At 39.7% G+C, this 20,385-nt stretch overlaps 2 protein-coding genes across 4 annotated transcripts; one reads left to right on the top strand and one right to left on the bottom strand.

The window, feature by feature from the left end:
* The first annotated feature begins 3,401 nt into the window (after nucleotides 1-3,401).
* LOC102238131 (short coiled-coil protein B) lies at nucleotides 3,402-10,345 on the top strand. 2 transcript variants are annotated; one of them, XM_023333952.1, is made up of 4 exons: nucleotides 3,402-3,673; nucleotides 7,661-7,732; nucleotides 7,815-7,895; nucleotides 8,375-10,345. In XM_023333952.1, the coding sequence occupies exons 1-4, from the start codon at nucleotides 3,628-3,630 to the stop codon at nucleotides 8,515-8,517; spliced, it is 342 nt and encodes a 113-aa protein (XP_023189720.1). In that variant the 5' UTR covers nucleotides 3,402-3,627; the 3' UTR covers nucleotides 8,518-10,345. The 2 variants fall into 2 exon arrangements, with proteins under 2 accessions (XP_023189720.1, XP_005803076.1); XM_005803019.2 differs by lacking the exon at nucleotides 3,402-3,673 and adding an exon at nucleotides 5,773-5,874.
* A 14-nt stretch (nucleotides 10,346-10,359) lies between these two features.
* Nucleotides 10,360-20,285, bottom strand: LOC102238396 (calnexin-like). Of its 2 annotated transcripts, none has more exons than XM_023333951.1 (15): nucleotides 20,084-20,285; nucleotides 17,044-17,304; nucleotides 16,885-16,958; nucleotides 16,718-16,776; nucleotides 16,434-16,575; nucleotides 16,252-16,333; nucleotides 15,305-15,497; nucleotides 15,021-15,210; nucleotides 14,012-14,125; nucleotides 13,773-13,929; nucleotides 13,483-13,698; nucleotides 13,282-13,398; nucleotides 13,071-13,203; nucleotides 12,841-12,986; nucleotides 10,360-11,566 (listed from the first exon to the last, which is right to left on the bottom strand). In XM_023333951.1, exons 2-15 carry the CDS (start codon nucleotides 17,302-17,304, stop codon nucleotides 11,495-11,497), a joined length of 1,956 nt encoding a protein of 651 aa, XP_023189719.1. In that variant the 5' UTR covers nucleotides 20,084-20,285; the 3' UTR covers nucleotides 10,360-11,494. The 2 variants fall into 2 exon arrangements, with proteins under 2 accessions (XP_023189719.1, XP_005803077.1); XM_005803020.3 differs by having other exon boundaries at nucleotides 10,360-11,569; nucleotides 20,084-20,284.
* Nucleotides 20,286-20,385: the final 100 nt, after the last annotated feature.

Raw genomic sequence — 20,385 nt, 5'->3', positions numbered from 1 at the left:
GCTATAGGTCAAAAAGGAAGGAGATCCAAATAAATACAATTTATGCAGAGTCATATAATCAGTTGGGCTGTTTATGAAGACACTGGTAGATCCACAACCCAAATTAAAACCCTTACTGGATGTAGCCCCAAACCATAGAGTATCTGTAAGAAAGAAATCATCTTTAACGGCCACAAACATCCTCATTTCAACTTTGCAAGGGAACACCAAAGATGGGACACTTTCGTGCCAGAAAGAAAAACATTTATGAAAGATTGTGCCCTCGTTTTTAAACCACTGCTGGCTATGTTGAGATGTTGCAACTTGCAACTACCGAGAGATGCTGCTGTTTACTGAAAATATTTATGGAAGAACAGCAAGGCAGATTTCCAAAAAAGCCAGTTTAGACTATGGAAGCCCTCCATGAAGCCATCTTCACCTCACGAAGCACCAACCTACAGGAAACACCTCTGGCATGTCAACAAGCATTTTTGAAGTGATCAGAAAGATCAGCGGAGCTTCGTCACTACATTATCTATGTTTTTTACATGTTTCACTTATTAATGCATATATATATATATATATATATATATATATATATATATATATATATATATATATATATATATATATATATATATATATAATTTTTTTTTTTTTTTTACTTATTGCCATCAACATTCAGTCAGCTGATGAACAGTCTGTCTGAGTTTAAATGCTGTTTTCAGTACATTACCCACACTGTTTGTTTTGGCTGCTGCTCCTGTTTCTTCTGTTTGCATTTTAAAGCTCAGCTTGAGATCTGCTTACAAGCCAAAGACATGCAACGTCTTTTTTTACCTAATGATTGTGACCAGAAGTATCTTGTATTCAGATTAAATCTAGCTGAGGTTCTGGGGTAAGCCTTAAAAATAAGACAACTGTAATTCACTTAGAAGATGGCCAAAGGTGCTGTAGATGAAACAATAATCTATGTTTACAACATGTTGATTGCCCTTTCATAATGGCCTGGAAATCTGCATTTTGTGTGTGTTGTTCTCTTCAAAATTACAATAATTGTTAGGATTAACTTGATTACTTCCACCACCTCTGTTTCAGCCATTTCTTAACCTACCAGGAATGAACTGGCTGCCCTGTTTAGATGCTCCAGGTCAAAGGTTAAACTGCATGAACTGAACACACTTACAGTATGATACAGTAAACAAGATAAGCAGGAACTAGACTGCAGCAGTCGTTGCACTAAACCAAACAATGTGTGATATACAGTATATTTGCCTTTTTCCTCACTATTACAGTGCACTGGATATGTGAGGTGGGATTAATTGACAACTTGACCAACTTTTAAGCCATAAATAAAACACATTAATTGTTAAACATTAATAGAATACTTTTACTTCCAAACAGTTTACGACTTTTATTCTTCTCTTCCAGTTGACATTGCACAATATTGGAACAAGTATGAAGAAGTTAACTTGACCTGCCCATCTAGATGGGTTGGTCAAAGTTCTCTCCTCTGTTTGGAGAGCTTAGTTTGATGCTGTGGTGGACAGTCGGTGGAACAGGTGAGACTGGCGAGTCGGAAGCACTGCTCTGTGATTTCAGAAAGCGGGAAGAGACTGTGTGTTTTCAGGAGCCAGTTTGTGTGTGTTTTACCTGAGAGTAAATGAGAGTGAGCTAAGTCTGAAGCAGGAACAGAGGAAAGAGTCAGGAAGAGGAGGGGGAAAATGGAGGGTAAATACACTCTGCCGTGTTTACTGGCAGCCTGCAAACCCTGAAGTGGGTGGATGGATGCGATGGATGGATGGATGGATGGATGGATGGATGGATGGATGGATGGATGGATGGATGGATGGATGGATGGATGGATGGATGGATGGATGGATGGATGGATGGATAGACATACAGACAGACAGACAGACAAACAGACAAATAGACAGATAGATAGACTGACCTGTGACAAGACGCCAGGACAGAAGAAATCTATAACTGACCAAAGACTTTTTCATAAATTGCATTTGGTCTTTCCGGTTTGTCCCACAGGTTGCTTTTTGTTTTTGTTTTTCTCTTGTTTTTCAACTGGCTTGTTGGTTGGATGGTGCAGCCAGTGTGTTCTTCTCCTTGTGTGTCTGTTTTGTCTGATTATTGATGGGTGGCATCATCCAGATCTTTGTGAAGAGGGAGCCAAGGAGAAGAGATTGTTCGTTCCCTTTCTGTCTCCACTCCCCTGTGATAGTCCACAGACCAGATGCCCACTTTGGCATCGACTCGCTGCCAGCGTTATGTTAGGCGCGGGGGGGCGTACAAACACACATGCACGTGCAGACACATTAGCGCACTGAGAGCAGAAGAGGCTGTAAAAGAGCACTCGTCCATCTGCCCGTCTCCGCTGCAGAGAGAGCACATCAGCATGTTTGTGTCTCCTGCAGGATGCTCAGTGTTGAGCGTGAGTTTGTGTCTGGAAATCTGTTTGCTGTGATGAAGCCTTGCTGAAATGCAAATAAAAGGCTTCCTCTGGTTTTTAGCACATCAACTCTGATGATGTTTAGACATCTTGGTTGCAACTCTTCCCTCAGTATTGAGTTAAAAACCCAAAAGGCATAATAGACGAATAAAAAAATCTCACTTAAGACGTACTCACGTAAGGTTAACAAGGAACTATTTCTAAGAAAAGAAACAACAATAAACATTCCCAGTTCTGATTTTGGAAACATGTGTTTGTTTGCTTCGTTAGATATAAAAACCTGAGCAAACCAAAGCATGAACTTGTTGGATCCGCCCATGAAGGACCAAACATCTTTTTTTTCCCCATTTTGTTGCTCTTAAATGTTTCAGACTATCAAATAAATTGTAGCACCAGAGAAAGATAGTCTGACTAAAATCAAAACACAGTTTTAAATGACAAAAAAACCCCAGCTATCTGGGTGATCTGGATCATGTTTGTCCTTAACTGACTTTTTAAAATTTTATTTTAAATAGTTACTTTTCAAATTAATCAGCCTGCGTCTGGTACAGATGTTTGTACATGAGGGATTGTTGTGAATCCTCTCTCCAGATTGATCTCAGCTGAAACACGATGGAGTTTGTCTCTCTCCTGCAATATTCAGAGTTAACCAGCAGGGCAGATGTTGCTCCCACAGACCAACTGCAGCCATCTACTGCTCTACTCCTTAGTGTTCAGCTTAAATAAGCTTAAACAAAGCTAAACACCGGTAGGTAACCCTTCCCACCCCATCCTGTGAGCTGCAGACTGTTTACAAGTCAGTCACTAAAAGCACTCTTAATGTCAAGTTTAAGTGCACGTTTATGAGTGTGTTTCACATGAGCCTTCTGGAGTTTAATCTTTGACCCTTGGTATTTTTCCTGTAGATCGTCTCTTGTAGTGCTTCAGGTGTTGCCATGACAGCAGTGTAACCTGAGCTGCCAGTCAGGTAGGACAGGTAACCAAGCTCGTGCGGACGATTCGAGTAGCAGGTGCGTGAGCAGGCAGGACAAAAGTGAAAGAAAACAGGAGGAAAGAGGGAGCTAGAAACCTGGAAATACTGGCGGTAATGAAGGATTGTGACATAAAAAAACAAAACTACAAAAAAAAAACAACTATCCAAGCTGGAGGACGACAAAGAGACTCAGGCCCTCGAGGCCAACGTGGACATGGATGATGGGACGTTTACGACCATCTCTCTGGCAGACGACTCAGGTACAGAAGTTGTTTTTAACCTTTAAAGATCTCTTAAAGAGACCAGATCCTTCCTCTGGAACCGGTTTCAAATTCAGCTAGAATTTGTTTGTTTTTTGCATAGGAAATTCACAGTGAGTGATTCACGAGTGTGACATAACTGTCCACATTTGAATAAACTAACAATTGTCCTACAGTCAGCTCACTACACACCTGATAGACGGGACAAAGGGCCATGAGGCAGATGGTGTGGCTGTGTGGGTGTGCTCTGACAGGAACAGGACGAATGCGTAGCTCTTAACAATACTTCATCCAGTTAAACTTTCTCATCTAAAAACTCTCTCCACTTCTAAATATCAGATCACACCACAAATTTGAGCTGAAAATTAATAAATGTGACTGTGTTAAAAATAGGCACTTTGACCCATATAGGCATTTGTCTTACTATTGGACACCTAATGAGACTAAAACTTGCCAGAATCATTTTTTAAGAGTTGCTTTGTACGGTTCTGCTTGATTCACAACATTTGACTTAAATGAGAAAATATCAGAGGAAGCACTTGAGGACGACACGTGAAACACTCATTAATATTAATCACTCATTAGTAATGAGGCAAACAGTGTTGACGTAAAGAAACATATTTTCAGTTCTGATTTAAATGAGAGCAGTTTCTGCATAACTCTGGTTTTCAGGGAGTTTGTTCTAGAGCTAAAGAGGATTAACAACTAAAAACGTCTTCAATTTGTTTCGTTCTGGTCCTGGGAACACTGGGTACACAGGTCTCTGTGACCTGAGGGGTCACCAATTGTTTGAATTTGACCTGCAACTTAAAAATGGATTTTAACCCCAAACCACTTAGTGCTTCATAGATCAAACCAAGAATTGTCACATATATGATGATGATGATAATTTATTTCAGACAGACATATCACCAACAAACATAATAATAATAAAGACTTTCATGTTTCTAAGTGTAAATACAATACCTTACTATCAAATTTACATAGTCAAATACATGTAAACAGACCACTTATTCGGTGACTGCAAGTCTGAAAAGGAGTATGATGAAGTTCAACTTATATAATCATATCTACAGTACGTCATAAGATATATAAGTTCAACTTATATATCTTTTGACAAACAAGGTTCCAGTGCGAAATGAGATTTAGAAATGCTGTAATGTTATCCATTTTGCTACAGTTGGTCAGGACTCCTATGGCAGCAAGAGCAGAATTAGTTTCATAAATCTGGTTAATAATTTGTGTTACCATTATAATGAACTTTACTGCTCAACACACAAATCCACATATCTTACAATGTATAACTGTATACAATTAGTATGCCATTTAGACTAAAATAAATAGGTTTTCTGACCATATGAAATGTATTACTAAGCAGTACTGTTCAATGGCAGTCTGCACAATATTCATATCTCAAATGACAGATTGGAGAGCAGTTATTGTTGGACAACAATCCAAGTGTTATGAACTTAATTGAACAATGTCTCATGACAGCAGAAGCTCACATTGGGTGTAATGATATTACCCAAAATGGTAAAGAAGGCCACCTTATGGAAGCACTTTGAGAAAGAGAGGAAAGAAGAAAAAAATGCATATACTACAACTGATTTTGTCATTGCTATTGTTTACCATTATATCGCCCTCCCCAGATGTTCTAATATTGTACAGCCCTAATTGTATACCACGTCTTTATTAGGCTACTAACTAATTTGATCAAAGATGGTAAAGTTCTCTTTGATTTTTATTTTCTTAAGAGAGGATAAAAAATGTTTTAATCAACAATTTTTGACAAAAAAAAAAACATACAAGTGAAATGTTTCTTTCAGTAACGCAGAGAGAGAACGAGCGAGCCAACAGAAGAAATAATACTTCTGGAATAAAAGGCATCAGATAAATGCCTCAATCGTCCTGCCATACAACTGTTGCCTCACTTATTCCAGTAGCTCTACCTACAGGCCGCAGCCAGGGGCTGCTCTACTCATTGCTTGAGATTTGATGGTTTACCTACAGTATTTCTGTGAGCTGCTAGTATTGCGCCCCCTTTCGGTAGATGTTGTTACACACATGGTTCAGTTTTTTTTTTTTTGTTTTTTTTAAAGATATCAGCTGTCGTCATCTTCCTCATCATCAACTGGGTACAGTAACATCATAGAGTAATTCGGCTAAGCGTAAAGGTGGTTCTTTTTTTTGTTTTACTGTAGGTAAGTAAATGTCATTTCTGTTTCCTACAGCGATGAGGAGAGAACTCTTACCTGGCTGTTTAAATTGGATTATATGAAGCTAAAAGTAGTCACCAGCAGTAAATAACTCAAAACCAGTTCGGAGGCTTGCTTCTAACACCCAATGTTCAAATTATTGATCAGAGAGTCTCTTCCAAATGCGAGTCTGGAAACGCGGTTTATGTTCCGCGGCTCTCGCGTCACATTTTTACTCTGCATTTGATGCTGGATGTGGTTAGCATGGCTAGTCGCTAAGCTAATTAGCTTAAAAGCTAACTTACAGAACCCCATGATCGGACAGGCTCTTTAGCTGTGGCTCGGTTAGCCTAAAATTATGACGCTTTTAGGTTTCGTGGTGTCTAGTTGCTGTTCTTAAATGTAGCTATTTGTCACAAATGATCAACTGTACATACACAATCCTGGTTCATTAAATCGTGACTTCAGTGGTGAAATGAATCGTGCTCGCAGAAAGCAGACAGGGATTCACCATTGACATCCAGGGCGCGGTGTCTTCACCCATCACCACTCGCCCAGAGCCACCTGAACTCTGGTTTTCTGAGCTCTCATAGCAGTTTTAGTACCTATTATAATTTCGAATTTAATCCTTTCCTTGTTATTATCCAACTTTTCTAATACAAAATGTCCGGTCGCAATCTCTTTATTCATTTACATTCATTGGAAAAAAATGTGTTTACTACCTTTTTCATATGTTTTGTTTCTGGAGAGACATTTTTCAAAGCAGTCTGAATCTTAAATTTCTTAACTTTTTGAAGGTCTTTAAGTGAACTTCTTTGCTACATCTTTATTCCAGTCTCTGTATCCAATCATATGAATTATTATTAATTATTACAGTTCAGATTACTATTTGGTGGAATCGTCCTTTAGCCATTTCCCGAATCAGAAACCAACTTCAGCTTCGTATATTATAATCAGGTTTTTATTGAAATACCTGAATGCACAGATTCCGCCATGGCAAAACTTAATAAACAAAGGCAATAACAAAATGATGGGTTGCATAAAACCCAGGAATTTAAGGTAGTTTTTTTTTCCAGTATGACTGTATGTGGACACACAAAGCCATTGAAATACTAATTTGGAATCAGGTTGTTGTACAGATGTGAGACAAATCGTTCCAGATTCTGTGATTTTTAAATTGATACCAAACATGGGGGGGAAATGTTCCTCCCAGACAAATATTATCCATATTTTCCTTCTTCAGCTAACCTTCAACCGACAACCAATTTTTATCTAAGTTTTGCTTGAGAATTATCTGGTTGCTTTTGTCATCATTGGTATTTTGCACTAAACCAAGTGAGTAAAGGGGAAAAAATTGTGAAATCGCTTAAAGATTCAGTTTGAAATTACTTCTTTGCTTAATTGCCTGTTCATGTTTGGACAAAATACTGGCTCATCACCAGCAATTTTATGCCTATGTGACTCAATGGTTGGCATTGAGGGGATTAAGCAATAAGTAACATTCAAATGAATGAAAAATCAATGAAAGCCCATTTATACTGGATGAAAGACCTTAAGGAAATTAAGGAAATTTTGTACAAGACTTTAAATGATCCAGTTCTTTTTATCGCTTTCCTCTGTTATATTACCGCAATGTGTTTTATATTTTCCTCATGTAAAGCACTTTTAATGTCCTTTTTGCTGAAATGTGCTATACAAATAAATTTGGTAATAGTTTTAAAAGAAGTTCAAACCGTCCCGTTTAGTCAGCAGCTTGTTGGAAACCATTCTGATCTCTGCCTTTCTTCCTTAGCCGACAGAGGACCTGCAGCCCTGTATACTCAACAGCAAGACGAGCTTTTCATCATGAACTGCGACATAGATGGTACATCTTATGCCAGTTTTGTTAGATAGAATTGTTATATTTACTGTACGTTTAATTGTAACACTATAAATTTGTGTTTCAGGAGACCTGGAGAACCAGGTTGAGATGGAGGAGAAGACAAGGTTGATAAACCAGGTTTTGGAGCTGCAGCACACACTGGAAGGTAGACGAAAGCTTCCACTCTACTTTTTAATGACAGGAAGTTTTACCTATCCCAGATGGGAACTCGTCACATTTGTTAAGAGATGCTACAAAGCCCTAACCAACCAGAACACTATAAAATAAACTTTTCGCTGTTGGATATGAGTATACTCAATCTAACAAACCAGCATAAAGGGGAGGTTAGTTCAGTGCACAGCTTAGAGGTAACGCTGGAGGAGTTACCATGTTGTTCACAGAACAGCTGGATGAGATTAAATTCCACATATGTGAACTGGATTTATCGATTAGCTTTTACTTCTTTGTATTTTCCTTCCATTTCAATTGTTCTCCTTGGTTAGTCTATCATATACAATACATTAATTTGTTGCGACAAAAGTGAAAAAGATTAAGGTATGAATAGTTTTCAGAAACTTGTTGCAAGATCTCCGGGGTGTCAGTGTAACATCCGAACAGACTTTAAGTCTGATTATCATGTTTCAGATCTGTCGGCTCGAGTCGACGCGGTCAAAGAGGAGAACCTGAAGTTGAAGTCGGAGAATCAGGTCCTCGGTCAGTACATCGAGAACCTCATGTCGGCCTCCAGCGTCTTCCAGACCACCGACACCAAGAGCAAGCGGAAGTGAGGCGGAGTCGAGCAGAAGGTGGCACAGAGCGGAGGGGGTTGGAGATCCCCGTAACCATTTACCTGAGTCAGAACTAAACAAATGTAAATATGAAAATAACGTCTGTAAAATACTTTTCTTTTGTGTTTATTTTTTGGGACATGTTATTGTGCCTCAATTTAAAACATAATGTTCTAAAATGAGTTTAACATCAACCTTGTTACCGTGAACCTTATTATCAGCGTTAAATTAATTTATTTTTGTATATTCTGTTGTTGGACAGCTGGATCTGGTATTTCAGTTGGTCTTGTATCTCATGATGCTCAACTGTTTTCCTCTACTTGCAGTTCATTTGCTGACCAGTGTTATGCAGAATGAAAAATGTGTAATAATGGCATGTTTAAGCAATATCTTAAGTATTAACATATCTAAAGAAATGTCCCTATATTTAGCAGTAAACTGGATAGAGCTGAGGAAGTTTGCAGAGCGTCAATAAGGAAAGCACAGAGGCTAAAAGCTACACCATCAATTATGTTTTCATTGCAACTAAAATCTTTGTTTAGGTATTCAAGATGGAAATGCAACCGAGATTTGGTTCCTTGATCCTCTAATAGTGATGGAGGGAACATAACAGGTCAAGTAACACGATGACGAGGGAAGAAAGAGATACTTTCAGAGCAGCAGCAAGACGGGCTGAGAGTGGTATTGATCCGATCGGTTTGGCCTGGGATGTAGGAGACGGGCGTTAAAACGCATCTTCAGTGCGCAGCGGCAGACAGGGCGTGTCCAAGCTATCCGCCGCCTCAAAGGAAAGGGGAGTCGAAAAGATTAATGTGAATGAAAACTGGATTTTGATGCCGCTTCAAAATTGTGTGTGAACACGGTGCTGTACAAAAGCAGCTTCTATCACATTTTAATGTATTTTAATAGGATTGTATGTGATAGACCAAAGTAGAGGACAACGGCCATTATTTATTGGAAGGAAATAAATATCGAGAATCCTGGTCTGTTGCGAGAAAGAAGCTTTAGTTTTACTTTCATGATTGGTTCCATGAGATCATCCTGGTTAACAGTGATGTGCAGAGACGTTTTGGCAGGGAAGGTGCTCACATGGAGCTGTAGTGAGAGATTTTAATATAGGCAAAGATACAAATATATGGGGGCTTGGTAATGTAGGCTTTTAAATCCAGAAAATGCTACCTTGGGCTTTACACTAAGGAAATCAAAACGACTATTTCAGAAGGGCACTTTGTTTGGTTCAGAGGAAGAAGGGCAGGTGTTCTAGCACCACCTAGTGTCTATTTGTGCACGTTTGACTTGCATTTGTATTTAGTCCTTCTTTGAGTCAATGCTTAGGATTTTGGAGCATGCCTGTCCACAACTTTGCACATCTAGAGCCTTTTTGCCCATATTACAAAATAGCTCAAACTCAGATGGGATGGAGTGCGTCTGTGATCGCCGGGTTTTAAAGGCATTAGAGTTAAGGGGGTGAAGACATGCCATGTTTTTCAGATGTGTAACATTTTGTAAACCATGTACTGTTTTTGTTTCATGTCTGACTTTGTCAGTTTATCAAGCCAAATGCTGATTAAATGCATTCAGGTTTGTAAAAGTCAAAGTTCAAAAGGCTGTGTTGTGGCTTTTCAAGGTTACTTTTTATACTTTAAGCAGTTATGTGTCATGCTGGCATGCTAATTTCCTCCTTTTTACACACTAGCTAGTCATGTCTTGTGTCCACATTTGCCTTTAAATGTTTTTTTTTGTTTAATAAAATCTCACAGTTAGCACTCCAAGTCTTATCACCTGCACAGACCTACTACAGTAAAATAAAAATATTTCCCAAAACGAACGCAATGCATCAGATTTGTTTTTGTATTAAATAGTTTTATTTCCAAGAGCAAATGTACAAGTTGCAAACAAATGTAAACGGGTTAAGTGCCAACATGTGGCTGGAGGGTGAACTACAAAAGCTTTAGACGACAATAAAAAAAAAAAAAAAACAAAGATCGATGTGTCTCCCAGATCTAATCCCCAGCTCAAAGAGGAAAGCACTGCTGCGGTTTTTTTAATTTTTATTTTATTTCCTGCCAAGGCAAAGAAATAATGCTACTTTAGCTGCAAGCATTGACTGTCAGTTTTCTATTTTCAATTTAAATATTTCACAGACCTCTGCTCACAGTAAGCACATCAGTGGCACATATTTGTGGAAAGTTGCCTCAAGCCTTAAAACACTTTAATATTAAAACCTTTATTCATACTGGTGAGAAACAGTCAAGTCGAAACCAATAAATAGAACAGCGGAGGAAATTTTCAACTCAACACAAAAAAAAATAAAGTAACAGATGCTCATTACAAACTACCGTAACTAAAATGTAGACTAGCAATGCATTTTATCTGGAATCTTTTAACTAAGTTGAGATGTATCTTAACCTTCGCTCTCAGCTCAGTTTCGAACATTTTTAAAACAAGAACTTCAAAGTTTTCCCCTCAAATCAAGGATTTACGTGAATAACCTCAGAGAGGGCCCCTCCGATATGCGGTAAAAAAAAAAAAGTGATCAGCTGTGTTGGAGCTCTGCTGCTTTCATAAACTGATGGTTTATGAAGAGAAAAAGTGAAAAACAGAGGTGGAAGATGCCGACTTTTTGACGACTTCTGGAATAGAATAAGATTGTGGGGGTGAGGGGGGGAAGAAAAAAAAAAAAGATTAATGGAAGCTAGAAGTGGCGGCGGAAGTAACGCGTAACCTCCGGGAAGCTCATTCGGCTGAGCGGACGGGAGGAAGGAGAGGCGCGGGACGGGGTGCGTGGGTCTGTGAGGCTGCAAACCTGGGCAGAGTGGGGCGGGTGGAGCTGAGACACAGATGGGGCAGCCAGGTGACTGCAGGCTACCGTTGGGGTTGGAGGAAACGCCGTGCTGCTCCACTCAGAGAGGAAGGAGCAGCTACAACAGAGAAGACCCCTTTCAGAGAGGAAGAGACAGCAGACGTTGGGCTCGCCTCAGTCTTTCCGTACCCTCCTCTTTCTGACAGCTTGTTTGTGGCTCTCTCCAGCGACGTCACCTCCATCTTTCTGCTGAATGATTTGACAAAAGAGAAGCTGCAGTTGACAAATGAGTCACTTTCAGTTAACCCAGTTGAAACCGAAGGGCGAGTTTTGTCTTCACCGTGGATCATCCACAAGTAATTACACTTTTCTGTCCTTATTGGTCAAGCTGTAATAGGAGTGCTGAAACTGCAAGGCTCACATGTTTGCAGGGCTGAAATGCTTGATTGGATTTAAATAGTCGTCAACTGATTTAGAAATCGATTCACTGTTAACTGGAGCACAGACTCAAAAAAAGGCCATTTACTAATAAAAAAAATACATATTCAGAGAAGCTATTAACCAGAAATACATTAAAGATAAGAACACCTGCCTGTACATGTTTTCCCCAGATTCACTAAAGGAATGCTATACAATTGCATTTCAAGCACTAAAATGCTTACTTTCTTATTTTAAAAAAAAAATTAAATTATTTATTTGCATCTCCTAATGTATTTTTATTATTGTGTAAAAAATGCTTATGTGGTTAAATGACAAATCTGTAGAATGTGTCAATCTGTAAATCCAATTAATCCTCAGAATAATCAGTTTCTAAAATAATCGTTGGTTGCACCGTTAGGCGTGTGTCACATTAACGTTTGTCTAAATTGGGGTTCTGTGGGGTAGTTAAGCAATATCCTACCTGCAGACCAAATAATCTCAGCTTGGAGAATCGGAGGAGTATCAACGAAGAGAAAGCAAGAGTGTTACAATGTTAGGCAGCTGTCTGGTATTATGAATGCATGGCACTTGAATTATAATGTGCAACTAAATACTGATCCTGGCTGCCTTATGTGATTGTGATATTGATGACAGATATTGCAATTAGGACTGTGATTCAGTATTGTACAGTTCCTGTTAAAAACTATAAGAAAGCCATAAAAGTTTTAAAATGACAATAATTTAATATCAGAACCCGACCCCAGTAAACAGCTGCTAAAACCTTAACTGTTCCAAGACAAATTTTAAAACAACTCCGACTCAAAACCTGTTGAAAATCTCAAAACTAAAAATCTGACACCTCATCAGTCTTGCATCCTCTCCGGAGGATTAGCTACTGACTGCTCGGCAAAACTCCTCTTGAATCCTCACTTAATGCCAGATATTCATGTTAGCTAGCATGTGTTCGTCTTCTGTACATTCTGGAGACTATATGAAACATCAGATCGTCATATCAACAAGTTGTTTTGGTGGGGAAATATTTCCAGCCTCCATGTTTACGGAAAGATTTACCACAAACAAACAGAACACGAGACTCTCACCTCATCTTCTAATGTTCTTTCTGGAGTTTTGATTTCCTCCGATTCTTCTTCTTCCTCTTCCTCCTCCATCTCTTCTTCTTCATTATCAGCCCCCACTTGATTGTCTCCCTGTCCGTTATTCTCCTGGCTCTCCCCTTCGTCTTGTGCTTTAAAAAGAAAAGCAGCGGTGATGATGAGGGTGAAGGATAACACCGCAGCGAAGTTGAAACACCAACAGATAATTGTCACACCTGCTGCTGGTTCTCCAGCTCCAGCTTCCTTCTCTTCCTCATCTGCTTCTCCTCCCTCTTCCTCCTCTTCTTCCTCTTCTATGTGAGACTGCGGTTGATCGACCCGTCTGTACACGTAGTCGTCTACTGGTTTCTGGAAATGAAAACAGCCGAGTCAAGTAGGACCTACGAGATGGATTCATGTTGGTAAAGATCAGGAGATTCTTGCCACCTTCGGCCAGCAGAAGAGCACCACCAGTCCGACGGGCAGACCGACTGTCAGGATGTAGATTATCCAAAGCCAGGGTCTCTCCTCCGCTGCCATCAGCAGCTGAGAAAATATCCCCGGCTGTCAGGATTAAAAACAAGAGACCAGAGATGAGCCTCGCAGAAACAGGACAGTACACGATCGGCCCAATCGTCCTCCACTGACCTCGTTGGCGCTGGCCACCAGTTTCTTCAGCCCCCAGCTGTCTGAGGCCCAGCGGTCAGCCACCTCCTTGTGAGACGTGATGATGAAGTTGTCGAAGTAAATGTCTGAGGTCATGGACCACAGCTCCAGGCCCAAAGCCTTAAACGGAGTCATCCTGAACGGCTGCAGGTCCTCAAAATATTCTGGGTTCATCATTTTGCGCGGCTTCCAGACTCCCTGCAGAGCGGACGAGGTTTCATGACAGGAACGTCACAAAAATACGGACAGCTTATGAGAAGAGTTCCCGTTACCTGATAGTTGGGGTTGTCAATCAGAGGGGCTTTCCACTTGCCCTTATACTGAGGGTTGTTGATCATTGGCCGCTTCCACTCGCCACAGCCAGGAGCCGTCTCACAGGATGGGTTAGGAACCTGCGGGGCCTCCCACTCCCCGTCCATCTCCTCGTCCCTGCCCCCAAACAGCAGTCAGACAAACATCAGTCTGCTTTATCAAAAACACATTGTTGGTGCCGGTCAGTTCAAGGACCCACCAGTCCTCTGGTTTCTCTGCATTTGGGTCGGAAACGAACTCTGGCTCGTCATCCAGCCATCCTTCTGGCTTCAAGGCGTCAGGATCCTCAATCTTTGCAGGAGCATCCTCGTCCCTGGAAGACAAAGAGAAATGCAATTACAGATTTCATTTGAGGCTCAGAACGTCCGGAGTGTTTTAAAGACCTTTAATAATCACCGCTTTATAGATGATGTGTAGAAAGGTTTATGGATGAATAATTTCTCTAGCTTGTTGAAGAAAGAACTGTCTGGGTTCCAGAAATGTTTACCTCTAGTCATAAAAACTTCTTGTCCTCTGGGCTCTTTTACTTTGACTCTTGTTTTTATGTTAGATGACAAGGTCCAACTTCTTATCTCTTAAGACTTTTACATGAATATTTCATTAGCTGGTCCTGGAGGTCTGGTGACCAGGATCTGATGGCTGAACACCGTACAAGGCTGGACACGAAATGTGTTTTCATTAATAGCCTCAACTATTCCCACCAAGTTTGAGAACCGTGGATTCTGTTTTCAAACAAGAAAAACGATTTATGAAAAAAATACGTTCCTTAACTTTTTGTATGTAGTGTTGGTTGACTTATTTTTAAAAATGTGTCTAAGCACTTTTTTGATTTATGTCTGAAAGATTTTATATGAATCTACTTTTATTTCTTTTTCTCTCTTAGTTTTTTAAAGATCTTCAACTTTGATCATGTGACATAATTTGATCTGCTGCAAAAGGGTTCAACGACATTCGAGAAACAAAAAGGAATCCAAGTGTTTCTCAGATGTTAATGTAAAATTCTAAAAGGCATGCGACGGTCTGTCAAGGAACCGTTTTAATATTTGTGTCATTTTTAATAAATTAACACAATTTGTACTCTGGATGTAGTTGTGTGGTTGTGTATTGCATCAAGTTTTTATAACAGTATTTGAGTTAAAAATGTTAAACGTGGCCAGAACATTTGGTGAAACTTCTGCCTGTTCATATTAGAGACAAAACTTAATCACCAGTCATCAGGCTTCACAGCCTCGGGGTCAGGGATCTTGGCCCTCTCGTCCCAGTCGTCCGGCTTGGAGTCATTTGGATCGTCGATCTCCTTTGGCGGGTTGACAGGAGGCACCATGTCGTACAGCAGGTTGCCACGGCTCACGCTCGACTGATCGATGAACATCTCGTAGCTGTTGTCTGGGTTCAGGACTGAAAGCAGACAAAAGTAAGGAGTGCACACACGCACACAAAAAATCCCCACAGGATCAAAAAATTAAATGCAGCTCGTCAATCAGCCACACACCCAGAGTGTAGAGGTGAGTCTTCTTGTCGGTGTAGAACTTCTTCAGGTCCACGTCGGCCCTCTTGGCGTGTTTCTCCTCCATGTCTTTGTTCAGGGGGTTTTTGTGGCGGAAGATGAAGTGCAGTTTGTAGTCTTCTCCGCATTTGTCAGGGCCAAACATGATGGTGTAAGGTGTACGGTCATGGAACTGTTCCTGCATGCGTAAACAAGAAGGAAATCAATATGATCAATAACTTTACTGATTTGGCAACATTTCACTGAAACCACAAAATCACCAGTTAGGTCGATGCTACTTGCTCCCTTTTGTCCTGACAAAAAAAACAAACAAAACAAAACCAAAAAAAAAGTAAATGGAGACGGTTGTGTCGTCACTTGCTACTTAATGTTACTGCAGATTGTTGCAAAATATAAGTCTGAAACTTCATATAAAGAACATTTCCTAGAACTTAATAATTGCACCAATTAGAAAAAAAACATCAGCAAAGATCTTGCATCAGTTGCAGCACATTATTCTGCTAATTTAACAATGCAAGTAATCTTCTGCGGGAGACAACTAACAACCCAGCAGCTGCCCAACATCCTACAGACAGTTAGCAACACAAGGGTTAAAATTCATGAGAAAACAATTAGAAGAAGGCAGAAAAAGCATGGCATGGTTAGACAGATGCAAAAAGTTTTTTTTTTTATGAATAAAATGACATCTTAAAGTTGCATACAAACAAATGTTTCACACTAATATTTTCTGGCCAGATGAGACCAAAGCTCCTACTAAAAAACCAAAAGGTGGAAACAGACACGGTCTGACTCTGTGGAAATATTGAAATCTTGGGTGGCCATTATGTTAAGAAATATATCCAATATGAACTGCAAGCCAGAACAGATAGAAAATGAAAATTTCTAAAACAGTAATACATAAACTTTAAGGAATATAAAACACAAATACCAACCAGACTGAGGCTGCCAGAGTCAGACAGCAGCTTGATGTACGCTCCACCACAGTCAATACCATCTTGGAAATTCACCTCATACCTGCAATAAAAAAAAACAACAACAAAAAAAAAAAAACTCAACTCTGACATTTATGTTTTTATTTTATTAGAACTTGCATCTTGTTCTCATGTGAACTCACTGGACAACAAGAGGTTCATCCTGGAAGACAAAGGGTTTGTCCAGCATGGCTGCTATGGCGTGGTGTTTGGCCCGGGACTTGAGCACCAGGCCTTGGTCTCCGGGAACCTTGTTCTCCTTTAGCGGCTCCACCATCCACTTTCCTGCAGACAGACAGGAGAGGACAAATAAAATTTAGTCAGAAATAAGAATGGCTTAGACTGATCTAAATGTCTGAAGGGCTTTGAGAGTCTGTGGTGTATAAAAATAAAACACAGTAGGATTAGCAGATAAAAGGCTACAAACCATCATATTTGGCGATTTCATCATCTGCATCCTCCTTTGTTGTTTTTGATGGCTGCCATCTGCCCAGATCAACATCCAAAAAATCTTTCAGGTATGGAAAACCGTACAGGTCCCAGCTAACAGTGAGGGCTGATATAACCAGAATTTTCATTAACTCCTAATTTTACCTGTCCAGTGACCCATCGTCAAAGGTTTCTGCAAAGTATACATCTCCGGTGGGAACAGGAGTCTTGTATGTTACCTGGGATTAATGGATTATAATGTTATAATTTAAGATCAAAGGTTTAAAATCCAGTTATGCACTTATAGTTGGATCTGTTCCCGACCTGGAAGGTGACATTGGCGTCATTTTCAGACGTTTCATCTCCATCTTTGTCCTCATCAAACTGCTCTTCATCCGTCACCATCGCCTCCTCCTCTTCGTCATCGTCCGCCATCAGAACCTGCATTTCCTCCTCGTCGAGGCGCATGTCGCCATCGCCGTCCAGAACGTCCGCCTCAGAAGGCTCGTCGCTGGACGCCATGGCCGCCACGGCCAGCGAGGACAGGAACAGCAGCCGCCACACCCAGCCTCCACCTAGTTTCATCTGAGGCGGACAGGAGGAGAGAAGAATGGTCGAAGGGGAGAGAGGAGAGGAAAGATTACGGTGAACGAAGAGCGACAGGCAAAGGTCGGACACTTTTCCCATAGTAAATTTCTAACACTTTTCAAGCATTTTCAATTTTTTAAAGAATTACACCTTGGAGTTGAAAACAATACAAATGAACTAAAAAAAAAAAGACATTTTCAACTCAATATTATGATGTTATATAGTATATTACTGTTATTAATAATGTCTTCCACGTCGTACGACACTGCCAAGATAAACTAAAATATAACAAAATTGTATGTTTTGAAATGTTTCTTTCACACACACCCTATACATCTGACTGGTCCAAAAACAAAACACTAATAAACAAAAAAGAATCCTTCAATTTTGATAACATACAATGATTCTTTATTTCAATTAAACAGATCAATAAGTCATTGAGCCATTGGGAATAATAAATATTCAAAAATAAAATAAAATAAAAAATGGTCTCGCTAGGCTTTCTGGCATTTAGCAAGTGGTGATAATTTGGTAATTCTAAGTAACCTAAAACAACAAAAGTTTAGTCTGACATAACAGTGAGAAAAAAAAGTGTCTTCCTTTTTATTAGGTGTATGAAAATATCTGGTTTCAAATGTCAGTAACGTTTTCCAAATTTAGGCTTTGAATCAAATGTTAGATTGCACCTTAATACAAAACTGGACAGTTTGAATATCAAGAACTTTCAAGGACTTTATTAAGCTCTTTCCAAACCTTGAAAACAAGTATTATGTAATTCAATCGCTTTCAAGGATTTCAAGCACCTGTACGAACCCTGAACAGGGAGAACAAAGGGGCTGGAGATGTGGAATGATGAATGACAGATTTTATTTATGGAGAGCTGTTCATGTCATGTCGGTGATAAAAATAGAGAACACAAGCACATAAAATGATGGAAGAGTGAGTGGATGAGATACAGAGGTGAAGTCTCACATCTTTATAATGCACCTTAATTATTACTTTGAAAGATCCATACAAGAGTCAACACTTCTGTACAAAGCTGACCAAAAGCTAAAGAAGGAAACTCTCTAAGAAACAATAAAAATTCTGCGGCCAACTGCAGTTTACCTCATCTAGGCTTCTGGTTTCATGACTGTATAACTGCAGAGCTGCATGCATTGAAACACAATCAGAAAAATCTGCTCAATATTGCCTCAGAGAGACCTATAATAGCATATCAGTAGCTTCATCTGGATCAGCTCAGCCTGGCTCTGTTTTGTGGTGGAGCAGGAAATTAAAATCCTCACTGTAGATGCAGGCAAAGCACCATGCTTCCCCTGATATACCATATTTTTCATGTGATGCTTATCTGTTTTTTCCACAAATGAGGAGCCTGTTGGGAACTCACCTCCATCGGCTCAGTTTGCACCAAGAATAACTACAGAGGATGTTCATAAAAACCATAAGACATATAAGGAAATCCAAGATTAAGACTGGATTTTATTAGACTAGAATGTAGGTGAATAGGGAATAAACTAAAAATATATATATACATAACTGTAAAATTAAACTTGAGTTCAGGATAAACTGAAGAAAAATGAGAGTTGGAAAAGACGTGATGATTTAGGTCTTGGTATCTTCCTGACATGTAGAGATCAACCAATATGACAAGCAGTTCTTAACTTTTAATTATTAAATTGGGGATACACTCATTATATTCTCTTTTCTATTCACAAATTATTTCTTCTCATGGCAAATTCAGTTTTTTTCTTTTAGGTTTTCAAACTACATTTTTGTGCATATTGGCAAACTAAGGCTTTACTGTATTTACATTAAAATGTGTAATAGCTTTTTATCTCAAACAGAAAGACAACATTTATTCTCATTGTAGCCAAAAACACAAACAAATGCGCAATCTTGCTATACTCCTATTATTACTCTCTGAAAAGCAGGACAACTTTTTTGTTCTTTTCTTTTGTACAAGTTTGAGGTTTTATAGTGAAGCAGAAAGTGGCTTAAACAGAAAAAAACAAATGGGAAACGGCTGTACTGGAAATCTGACCAAAAACAGTCAACAGCTGAAAAGAAGTTTGAAAGTCTAGAGAAAACGTAAAAACTACAAGACAAAATATAAAGTCAAGGGAGATGATTTAAGACTTTTGTTTAGGCCTAAATTCGAAATATCATGCATAAAAGCTGCACTGATTTAATTTAGGTTATCAATTTAATCAGATGATCTACAGGTGTGTTAACCTAATGGAGTACACAAAAACACATGCTGATTTTACTTTACTAGAACAATCCAAACATCTGTCCAGCGTCGCTGATGATAAACAGTCGTCCATTTTTATTCGTACGTTATAAACCGCCTTGCAGATCTCTTTAACAGTTACAGCACCACTGGCAGCGATAAAACACAGACAAACAGAACGTGGCTGTGGAGCCAACATGGCGGCCACAGAGGACCGCAGTGGCCCAAACGGTTTTAGGATGAGCGGCTGTGTCCGCAGCACCTGCTCCGTCGCCTGATGCTAACAGCGCGGAGCGCCGCTCACAGACAGCAGACCTTAGCAAAACATGGGCTTAGCAGATCAAACTAATGAGCTCAGACAGGCAGCACCACAATCAAACACGCGCTGGCGTTCAATAAGAAAGCTGCGACATTTTAATTAGAAGCAACACGGGTTTGTTTTTGCAGTAAAAAAAAAAATAAAAAATGAATGAATAGTAACTACTAGCTGGCTAACTTAGCATTAATGTCGCATTATAAGGGATGTAGACACTCATTCAGACTTACCTTATGAGGTGTTGTAGCCGCAGAGGAAAAAATCTTTGAAGTCCGCCTCTCCGTGTCAGAATCTTGCGCTGTTATCCTGCTTCAGGTTTTGGCGAGGAACAGTTACCGGGGAAAGAAGATATCTGAGGGAGCGTGAGTGACAGCTTGGTCCGAATAACGGCGATGCCAGGCTAACTGAAGTGATGCGTTCATGGACAAGCGAAAACAGCGCCTGTTGATAGTAAGCGCGGCAAAGCTAAATTATTATCACACCAAAAGAGCAAAAAGCTCGGTGTTTTGTAGCATTTTTTTTTTTGCTACAT

This window comes from Xiphophorus maculatus, chromosome 5 (genome assembly GCF_002775205.1).
Source record: "Xiphophorus maculatus strain JP 163 A chromosome 5, X_maculatus-5.0-male, whole genome shotgun sequence".
NCBI classification, from domain to species: domain Eukaryota; kingdom Metazoa; phylum Chordata; class Actinopteri; order Cyprinodontiformes; family Poeciliidae; genus Xiphophorus; species Xiphophorus maculatus.
This window is presented reverse-complemented; position numbering and strand designations above follow the sequence as displayed.

Coding starts and splice junctions, on each gene's coding strand:
- LOC102238131 (XM_023333952.1), top strand. CDS start 3,628: ATGGATGATGGGACGTTTACGACCATCTCTCTGGCAGACGACTCAG. Junction 3,674..7,660: donor CTCTCTGGCAGACGACTCAG/GTACAGAAGTTG, acceptor TTTCTTCCTTAG/CCGACAGAGGACCTGCAGCC. Junction 7,733..7,814: donor CATGAACTGCGACATAGATG/GTACATCTTATG, acceptor TTTGTGTTTCAG/GAGACCTGGAGAACCAGGTT.
- LOC102238396 (XM_005803020.3), bottom strand. CDS start 17,304: ATGAAACTAGGTGGAGGCTGGGTGTGGCGGCTGCTGTTCCTGTCCTCG. Junction 16,959..17,043: donor ACGCCAATGTCACCTTCCAG/GTCGGGAACAGA, acceptor CATTAATCCCAG/GTAACATACAAGACTCCTGT. Junction 13,930..14,011: donor GCAGAGAAACCAGAGGACTG/GTGGGTCCTTGA, acceptor GTTTGGGGGCAG/GGACGAGGAGATGGACGGGG.